The sequence below is a fragment of the Nelumbo nucifera genome, chromosome 6 (assembly GCF_055504915.1).
Source record: "Nelumbo nucifera cultivar China Antique chromosome 6, China Antique-T2T, whole genome shotgun sequence".
NCBI classification, from domain to species: domain Eukaryota; kingdom Viridiplantae; phylum Streptophyta; class Magnoliopsida; order Proteales; family Nelumbonaceae; genus Nelumbo; species Nelumbo nucifera.
This window is the reverse complement of record NC_142654.1, coordinates 5,038,843-5,049,401: the sequence shown is the minus strand read 5'-3', so window position 1 is coordinate 5,049,401 and position 10,559 is coordinate 5,038,843. Positions and strand designations below refer to the sequence as shown.

At 38.2% G+C, this 10,559-nt stretch overlaps 2 protein-coding genes across 3 annotated transcripts; one reads left to right on the top strand and one right to left on the bottom strand.

Annotated features, from left to right (window-relative positions):
- Positions 1–636: 636 nt before the first annotated feature.
- Positions 637–2,225, top strand: LOC104586597 (tetraspanin-2). The gene is made up of 2 exons (XM_010243884.3): positions 637–1,497; positions 1,721–2,225. The coding sequence occupies exons 1-2, from the start codon at positions 736–738 to the stop codon at positions 2,030–2,032; spliced, it is 1,074 nt and encodes a 357-aa protein (XP_010242186.1). The 5' UTR covers positions 637–735; the 3' UTR covers positions 2,033–2,225.
- A 309-nt stretch (positions 2,226–2,534) lies between these two features.
- On the bottom strand, positions 2,535–9,225 carry LOC104586598 (uncharacterized). Of its 2 annotated transcripts, XM_010243885.3 has the most exons (8): positions 8,832–9,222; positions 7,937–8,004; positions 6,391–6,538; positions 6,220–6,300; positions 5,360–5,446; positions 4,572–4,657; positions 3,612–3,732; positions 2,535–2,968 (listed from the first exon to the last, which is right to left on the bottom strand). In XM_010243885.3, the coding sequence occupies exons 1-8, from the start codon at positions 9,099–9,101 to the stop codon at positions 2,891–2,893; spliced, it is 939 nt and encodes a 312-aa protein (XP_010242187.1). In that variant the 5' UTR covers positions 9,102–9,222; the 3' UTR covers positions 2,535–2,890. The 2 variants fall into 2 exon arrangements, with proteins under 2 accessions (XP_010242187.1, XP_088746214.1); XM_088890088.1 differs by lacking the exon at positions 3,612–3,732 and having other exon boundaries at positions 2,757–2,968; positions 8,832–9,225.
- Between the last annotated feature and the right edge of the window lie 1,334 nt (positions 9,226–10,559).

Here is a 10,559-nt window from a genome sequence, read left to right as displayed (position 1 = left end):
GGTAAACAATGATTCTGTTAGTACCCACTCATCGAATCATTGGATGTTACTATGTTAGACATTAATGGGGGCAAGGAAAGCACAAAAATCTTATTGCCTCTTCTTCTCCATAAAAATCTATTCCTTCAAAGCAGAGTGGGTCATTTACTAAATCCGCAATGCTGGATGTGGATTCAAAGGTTAATAACTAATAAGAACCGAAGTTTGAGAGATGCTGCTTTCGGCTTTCCTTTGAAGTTCGAGATCAAGAGGGCTCTCTGGTAGTATGAACAACCTTGATTTCCACCGCAACTTGGTTCGAACCTTCTATTTCCTCTTCTTCATGGAAATGAATTGCTGAATATCCAACTATCTCGCCTTCCTTAAAACTACAGACAAGAGTTGTTCTGAATCCACTCGGCATCCAGAGCTACTGAGCTGTATTTTACAAAAGACAGAGAAAAATATAAATGAAGAAACACTCCACTTATAGCCACGTGGCAAGTCCTGCCACGCACGTATGCGTACACAACTTGATCTCAAGCCACAATTGTACCACTTGGAGGCCAGAGAGCAGATACGATGTTTACGATGATCATTGATTTCCACGTGTCAGTCAAACCACACTTCATTTGAAAATATTAGGTCATGGATCAAAGGGTTGAGACTTGAGATTTTCAATCCTGTTTTTTTATCACTGGTTTGCCAGTGATCCATTAATTACCCGAAGTCCGAAGCCAATAAAAGAAAAGAAAGATGGGAGTTTTCTTTCAATATTCGAAACGAAAGCCCAACCATCTACGGATATGGAAGGAGACTTGCTTTACACACCTCCCATTCCCACTTTCAGGGCCCAGATTTCCTGTGTTAAAGTGGAGACTAAAAAGCAAAGCGCCCCTCCCCATCCCCAACCCACCATTAAAAATCCTTTGCCTCTCATCCCACCAAATCCCCAGTTTCAGTTTCCTTTCTGTTTTCTCTGAATTACAGAGATATAATTCAAAGAGAAAAAGACCCGCCATGGCAGTAAGTAACAACATCATAGCCATCCTCAACTTTCTGGCTCTCCTCTGTTCAATCCCCATCATCGGCACCGGAATCTGGCTAGCCTCGAAACCGGACAACGAGTGCGTCCACTATTTCCGGTGGCCGGTCGTCCTCATCGGCGTCCTCATCCTTCTGGTATCTCTCGCGGGATTCGTCGGCGCCTACTGGAACCGTCAGTGCCTCCTGGCCTTCTACATCTTCTGCATGGCTGTCCTCATCGTGCTCCTCCTCGCCCTGCTCGTCCTCGCTTTCGTCGTCACCAGGCCCGACGGCAGCTACGTCGTACCCCGCAGGGGCTACAAGGAGTACAGGCTCGAAGGTTTCTCCTCGTGGCTCCGCAGCCACGTCACCGGTTCTGCAAATTGGGGCAAGATTCGAACTTGTCTCGCCAACTCTAACGTCTGTTCCAAGCTTAGCCAAGACTACATCACCGTCGATCAGTTCTTCATGGCTCACATCTCTCCTCTTCAGGCAAGTCCCTCACCGTCGATCACTTACTTATTCTGCACAATATACTAGTACAGTCTCCAGAGCACAGTGGGGACTAGGATATTCTGATCCAAGGGCATGCATGCGAGTGCCCTCCCAAGAGTAATGGGTCCCACAGTTTGGATTTTGGAATTCTTTCTTTCATCTAGTTCTTCTTTTTTTGACTTTAGCACTGGACTCGTGTTTGTGTGCACTGTGTTGGCAGTCAGGGTGTTGCAAGCCTCCGACAGCATGCGGGTACGGGTACGTGAACCCGACAATGTGGGTAAACCCGATAAACCCAACAGCTGACGCGGATTGCTACATGTGGAGCAATGACCAGTCGCAGTTGTGCTACGGGTGCAACGCCTGCAAAGCGGGGCTCCTGGGAAACTTGAGGAAGGAATGGAGGAAGGCAAACGTGATTCTCATAGCCGCCCTGGTAGCTCTGATCTGGGTCTACCTCATTGCTTGCAGTGCCTTCAAGAATGCTCAGACCGAGGATCTTTTCCAGCGTTACAAGCAGGGTTGGGCTTAGGTTTGGCTCCTCTCTCTCCCTCTCCAAACTCCCAACAGAGGTTTTGTCACTGGTATATATATATTCAGTATTCTAATTCCTTCCACCACTCTGTAGTTTCATTTCATATCTGGAATTTCTCGTTTTTAATTGAGTCCAAGTTGAACAAGTTGGGGAATGATCCTTCAAAAAGTGATGGATGAAGTTTTGCCGACTTGTCAGTTGTCACATAACCCAATTCTCATCTGTACGCAGTTGGCAAAGAATAAGATTGTTCTTATTCTGTGGCTATTGTTTCTCATTGGAATTGGGTTGCATTTTCTCCATCACTGGTCTTGAAAGTGCACGGGTGTATTAATTCTTTTAAATTATGCATGGAATGTGATGCTGCACTGCACCTGATTGTTGGAAACGAGCTTCGTCGTGTGGTTCAAGGTCAATGTTTGAACTTTGAATTCAAATACCTCACCTGCAAATTTCAATTCTAGAAACTAGAAAATAGAAATCATTCTTCACACTGTCATACACAACTGACTCTTAATTCTAACAGAACTTTTATTGCAATCAAATACATAAAATATTATAGAATCACCCCATGTTAATGTTTCCTCAACTTTAAATTTGTCTTTGACTGTAAAGATATTACAATTATTTTCTAAATGTAATATGACCTGTTTAAAAAAGAGGGGAGGGAACAGAATATATATACCACTGTTACAACTTACAAGGATATCCACTCAAAGTATAAAACAATTTGTAGTCCGGTTGCATTTTCTATTCTTTTTGCAAAACCCAACACTTACTAGCAGCGTTTTTGTTAAGCAATTCTAAATTTGTGCACATTGGAAAAGAGAAGGCAGTCATAAGAACAGATGTCTACTAGGCAGTGGATGCTTTTCTAGAGTATACAATGTACATTGGATCTGAACGTCCTGGATTGGGAGATATATCTACAGCCTGAAAGCGAACATGCAAACATGTAAGCCAAATATACAACTGATCATCAGTTAAATGGTTAAAGTCTACCGAAAAAAAAAACTTTTAGTTCTTATTCGTTAACATAGGAAATATTAATCAGGTGCAAAGCAACATTTTGTCAGCCATTTGATGATACCATGGGCCATAATTCTCATTTCATATTATAAGAGAAGAGAGCTAGAGATATATGGTGTCTTCCCCATCTGCCTGCATAAGGGGCAATGTTTGTGTGGAGATTTCTTTGAGATCCAAATACTGTAAGCGCTCAAGGTGTACTTATAATGCCTTGATCAGTTTTTATTTATTTTTTTTCTTTTTCTTTTGCTTGTGAGAATACCAAGTTTCCTATCATTATCTGATTCTGATCTATCAGGCTAATTAAATCATTAGAAAGATCCTCAGTGGCAACACTTGGTTATTTAAGTAGAAATTTATTGAGTAACAGTTCAAGTTACCAGCAAGAAATAGTCAACTAAGGAGGTTCTCGTTACTCAGGAATGCGAGGAAAAAAGAAAAAGAAAAAACTCTCATTAAAAAGTTTCGGTTTTCAAGATGTGTTCAAGCTTATGTAAATTCAAGAAAAAGAAAGACAGATTCCAGGAAGAGTTTGACCACATAATACCTGAGGTGGTTCAAAGCCTCCAGCATAATGGAAATATGACCCAACAATCAGAACATGATCAGCATCACCTGTTTGAGTCCATATGGAGATTGCTTTTGTCCAAAAACAACGGTTTGAAAAGCTGATTTAAAGACACGGGTGGGCAATTAGCAATTGTCAATACCACCAAGGATAACAAGACCAATCATTAACAACAATATGCAGCAGTTCACCATAAAGTATGGGCCCGTTTGGTGTTTGGCAAGTCTTTTTGAAAATATCTTCTCATAGCTCTAACAGAGACCTGGGCAGAAGATCGTTTGGCAGACACACGTCTTTCCGTGTGTCGTGACAGTCTATATACGCATTGAGCTTTTGATATAAGACCTGGGCAGTCTGAAGATTGTTTGGCAGATGCATGTCTTTCCGTGCATCGTTTCGAGTCTTTCCACGTGAGATTAAAACGCGAAAGACGCAAGAAGCTTCATTTGGACTTTTCCAAAATGGGCTTCACGCGTTTTTTTGACACCACGTCTTTTGATGGCTAGATCTTTCGTGTCAAACGGGAATAGACTGATTTTCGATCTTTCCGACTTGTAAATAGCCGAAAGACCGTGCAAAAAAACGCACCAAATGGCGTCATATAACAGAAACATTCCTTATTGTCCAAAGTTGATCAATCATTTTCTCTAATTATTTCAAGGGACACAAGTGTGAATGGGCATGACTTTTATCATAGGTCATAACTTTTCAAGAAAAATGATATACTTAAACACCATATCAATTTAATCTATGAGATAACAGAATAAGTTTTTATATTCAAGGATAAAATTTTTCTAACTAGCGAACTAGTTACCAGAGTGATTGCTTATGAGACAAAAATCTTTAATGTTCATGGTGCACTTAAAATGATTCTAAATTGCATAAAAGGAAGAACAATAAGTTCTACCTTGCATATAAGGAAGTACAAAAGGTTCTTACCTCATTATAGCTAGACCCCTTGGTTTAAGAATCCGATACATCTCTTTGAAAACATCAATTGGCTTGGTTAAATAATCAACACTAACCTGCAAGGATGACAAATTCATACATGAAAGGCTTGGATAGTATGATCTATGAAGCACTGTCATCTTCATGGTAAGCAAGAATGCTTGTTCTCTCCATAGGCCACAGACACATTGCTGGAACAATGCTAGCGTCATGGAGATCTTAGAACACAGAATGTAAACATGTTTTTGCAAATAAAAGGGCTCTATGTGTGTTCTCTATTTTGTCCTTTTGTAATTGAAGCGCACCATGATAAACTTATATGCTAAAATTGGTAAAGGTATTATAAAATGGTGATGTTTGCCATCAAGAATTATCTATAAATGGACCAACAATTAACTAACTTCACAACAAAAATCAAAGATAAAAGTTCTTGTAAAATATCTGGCCAAGGGCCTATTATACTTCTTTTAGTTGACTATGAAACAAATGGATTGATGTTTTAATGCCACTAACTTAATATCCAACATAAGAAGACTACTATACATAGTCCTCTGATAGATTTTTCAATAAAGATATTCGGGCATATGTGATAATTAGACAAGTCAACAGTATAACTGCAGCTATTCCAAGGCCAAATTCCTCAAGAAACATTCCCGCAGAAATCTCAACATGATCTGTTATTACAATCTTATATGTTTTATGTGGATATAGATTCAAAACCACCTTAATAACATCAAAAGAGCCAGTTGATATTAAAAGTATTGGAGAGAGTCACATACCACATTAGTAATGACATCAAAAGAATCATCTTCAAATGGGAGTTTGGGATTCACATTTAAATCTTGTACAACATACTCAGTTAGAACCTGTACATGAAGATACCACATGTAAAAGTTCTGTTGATATTTGTTCACAAGTGATCAGATATGAATGGCATAGTCATAGTTTACAGCAAGACCAAATTGAGTTTGAGAAAAGAGAGGTAGGATGCACAAACCTAGTGCATGGAATATATGATTCTAAAATACTTCCTGCAACTGTCATGTGTTTTCAAGGAATGCTACTAGGCAATTTGCTAAAAGACAATTAGAATAATTCTTTCTTCTGCACAAATATGTCTCACTTGAAATAAAAATCCGTTTTTAGATAACTAAATAGAGAAAATAAAGCAATTGGAATTCTAACCAGAAGAAATTACTATAATTGCACAAAAATAGATGTTATATTACTAATAGAACACAACTTCCGGTTTTCGTCAATTATCAACTGAAACCCCACACGGTTTTCACCTTTTCATACACACTTATAAGCGCAAGAGATAATTTCAAACAAAATACAGAAAATTATTACAGGTTGCAAATTGAACTATTGTGTTTCCTAGCCATGTGCTCTCAAGTTAATAATTAGGGTCAGAACAGAATGGCAAAACAGGATGCATGTAGCCAACCCCATATAGTTGGGAAAATGCTTAGATGATGACGATGATCATGGGGGTCCAACAAGTGCCAGTCACCAACTGTTTAATTCAAAGGCTTGTCTTTAATTACTAACAATGAGACTTTAACACCCCTCCCCCTAAAGCACACACGCCACCATAAAAAAAGAACAAAAAAAAAAAAAGAGAGCAGTATTAACATACAGGATTTCGCTTAAGCTCTTCTTCATTCATACCCAGACCTACTATCCTGTCTTGTTTGTATCCTGCTGGAAAATGACTTACCTAGAACATAAGACAGCAGGTAATCAGAATATAAGCGATACAAATGCAGCCATGGAAGAAATCAAAGCATAAAAGTCAGAATTATCTTACCCAACTGCTGCATAAATCAAGAAGACTCACTCCTGGAGTATTACTAGGTGGGAAAACTTTAGAGTAGTATTTTGTAAGTGCCGCAATTGCCGGATCATCAATATGTGTCACAAAGCGTGGTGTCTCATAGAATAAAGAATCTGGTGACCTACCAAAATGAACTGTTATGCTTTAAGATATACAATATTTCATACATATGCAAATATGTCCTGTCTAAAGTTTAATTCCGTTGGGAGGGGGGACAGCCTCTGGAAAATGAACCTATCTACTGGCTTGAGAAATCATTCACAAAGTATTCTCTTGCTATTAGCATCCAAGGTTACCTCACATCAAACATAATATAATGGATGAACAAAAATAGGTAACTAAGATGTTCCATATATGTCAAGATTACTGATAAAATAAATACACAAGGAATGTACTTCTATTGGTTTAGAATTATGAAGTAATGAGATTCAAAAAAAAAACCAAATTTATAGAGAAATGACCCAAACATCCAACTCAAGATGCTCAAAAACTTCAGAAACATGAAATGTTTTCATTCAACATTGAACACTATGTTTCAATTGATCACAAAATATGGAACCTCATAGACGTGACTTAGAAAATATGCTACATTGTTAACCAAGTTCAAGTTAATTATTCAAATAAAGATTATTCTGTCCCAGATTTATGACCGCATCAAATACTACAAGCTCCATTTTTACCTATTTGTTAGCCTAAGAATGAAGCATAAAATCAGTAAGAACCAAGATGTCTCGTCTAGGAAAAGATAAATGGAAAATAAAATATACAAATTAGAATTATGTTGCCTATCATCAAACCAAACAAAGTTCTAGATAAAAGGCTTGGATGACCTCATCAATCATACAAAGTTCTTGATAAAAGGCTCGGACGACCAACCCACAAATCGTTTTTTGCTACTTTTTACTTCAGCCTCCATTAAGAGTAGTGTGGTTTATTTGTGAAACAGGCATCACTAGAGCTGAGGTATTAGTGAGGTATTAGCTCCATAGGAGCCCCTCTCACCAGCAAGCTGGCTCTCTTCCTTGCTTGTTGAAGGGAAGCTGGGGGTAACCATTTGTGATTGGTAGACCAATGTGATTAGGGAGATATTGAGTTCAATTACAACAAGTTTTAGATGGAATCCTAGAGAGCTGAACTCTGTTGCATATCAGTTTGCAAAATCTAAGGTAAAGACGACACTTTTGTATAGCAAGAGCTCCTTGCTTTGTTATCCTTTATTATTGGCAGGGGTTGTTTGTCCATCTGTACATCCTCTCTCATATACAGATCCTTCTAACTTTTAATTTTTAATATTTTATAGAGTTACCCTTTCCAAGTAAATAATAAAAGTAACGTGCTTACTGAAATCATACTCTTAAATGAAGCTATTCATTTAAATCTTGCACAATGTGCTTGAGATGGAAGGGCAAATAAATTAGGCAGGACAGACAAAAGGAAGACAGCCAATATGCTCAAAAAATCATGCAAAGAAGAATCCAAAAGATGGTACATATGACATGATTAGGCAACAAAACCATACTCATCAAATCGCTGGAAGTCCTCTTCCTTGAACGGAAATTCTTCTGGCCATTCAACATTTGTCAGCACCTTCCAGACAGAACAGAAATAGCTCATCAGACACTTGAGTAGGATACAAATAGCAATTCGGACATTTACAAGATTAGTGGTGACATTAGCAAGTTCAAAAAGATAACCAATATCACAGCATAACTAAGAACCACAATGTAAATATTTCAACGTTCTAGAGAGGAAAAAGCAAAGCATTCTCGGCAGATAAGAAAGACGGTTTTGTTTTGTGGCTATAAACGTTTACTGAGAGCCATTATTAACTGGAGACCTACAGTATTCTTCTAATTAACCTCAACATACAAAAACTTGGGCAATTTTCATGAGAATAGATAAATCTACCTTAATGGCCCAAATTTCTTCTAATTAATCTTAGGTTTCTTGCTCAACCTCCAAAGTCTTCGCCAAATTCCATGACAATGGATATGACCCAAATTTCTTCAAGTCTCGAGCACAACGATTAACTCCAACCATCCAAAACCGAAGACTGAAACCAAATATGGAAGGGTAGACCAAAACTAATAAACAAAGCAAGTATGTTCATCCTGATTATGAAATTTTGATTTTTCTTAGAAATCCCACAACCATTTGCAATTTCGCATCATAACTGATTTATACAATAAAATTTAGAAATTCGAGAGAACCCACGAAATAAAAATACGGAGCAAACATAATTCGAACAAATATGTTTAGTAAGAGTCCTGAAATTATGGTTCCCTTTTATTCATGCATTAGCATCTCCATTGTTTAGTACGAGCACCGTCGTTAGAAAAAAAAAAAAATTAAGTGAGTCATAGAAGCCAAAAGCATTAACAGGATGCAAGAGCAATAAATAAGTGAGAATTAACCTGTTCAACGGAAGAGATCCCTTGCTGTCTTGCAGAAGCGAAGAAAGATTTTCCTCCACATTTACCCGCCATGCCCACGAACTGAGGAAAAAATGCGGCACCAAGGCCTAGTATGAAGCGACGAGGTGTTCTACTTCCGAAGCACCTATTTGTCACTTTTGTTGAGAAATGAAGAATAGAAGCATATATGGAGCATGTAGAAGCAGAGCGAGAAGCACCCACCAAAACTGGCACTCTGTGTTGCAGACGAACAGCCATGCTACCATCCATTGTTGGTTATCTTTCCCTCCACAAATATATTTTTCTAGAAAAAATTGGGATTATCTAACGCGCGACGCGAGCTACCCTCCTATATTGATGATTAAGCAGGTCCAGGTTCCTAGTCCTAGATACGTTTGATACCGCAATGGACGGTATCTTAGCTATGTAATGCTGAAACTCGAAATAAGCAATGAGGCCGAAGCTTGGGCTGCATCTTCTAAAGCACTGAAAAACTTCAGTCATGACTTCAGCCGAAGCTTGGGCTGCATCTGAGAATTAAATATTTGAGACTTCATATCTCTAAAAAGAGTTATCAAACGTGCCCTTAATGTTAATGAGGGCGATTCAGCTAACCATGACTGTTAAGTTGGATTGAGCTGAGGCGATCCGGATAAGTTAGGGCTTGTTTGGTTTGTCTTTTTTAGAAGATTTTTTGGTAATTTTGACAGTCAAAAGATGTATTGAATTTTATACGAAGATCTGAGTAGCCTGAAAAGTATGTTTGATAGATGCATGTCTTGCAGTGTCTTTCTATGTGAGAATAAAATACGAAAAGCTTCATTTGGAACTTCCCAAAATCAGCCTAAAATGGGTTTTTCACCGCTTTGATTTTTGACAGCTAAATCTTCTGTAAACCAAATGAAAATAGACAAAAAATTGGTCTACTCACCTTATAAACAACCAAAAGAACACATAGAAAGACACGCCAAACTTGCCTTTAATCTGGTTCAACTGCTTTGAAGCGCTCAAGATAAGCTATTCTAAAGAGGCTGAAAGCTAACAGTCCAAAAAAATGACCGGTTAAGATGCTGTTTGGGACGGATGCAGAATTCTTAGAAATCTGCCCTATATTAAAGCCACGTCAGTTATTAAAAAATTACTTGATGGATTTTTGAGAAATAGACAAATCAATCAGCAAATAATGATTAAAATTGGGCTGAAAAAGGAAATCAATGATTCCCATTTACAGGAGATGTTGATTATTTTGGGAATGACGTGGCATCTGACATGGTTAAAGGAAATAGTTTTCATAAATACAACAATCACTACAGATAATCAAACAAACTTATAACCGAATTTTGAAAAATCTGCTGACATGGCAGCAATGATACTTAAACAAAAACAAACAAATTTCTCTGATTTTGAGAAATCAGTGAATCAGCATCAATCCTAATTCCTAAACACCTCCCTCCTGAGTCCTAACTGCAATGCTGGAGCTGCTTTGACTTTGAGGGCCTGTTTAAGAGGGTTTTCGATACTGGACCGCTTAGAAGAAACCATCCGAGATAGCTTCACTGAAAATCTCATATCGGCACCGACAGTCAACCTCGGAAAGCCAGAAGCCGCTGCGTTCAGCCTTCCTAATTCCTAAATGGAAACTCAGAGTTTAAAGCTAAACTGGTATAAAGGATCTACCCAAATCTCAATAGTTTTAGTGTATGTTTGGCAAGTCTTTTTTAAAAGATC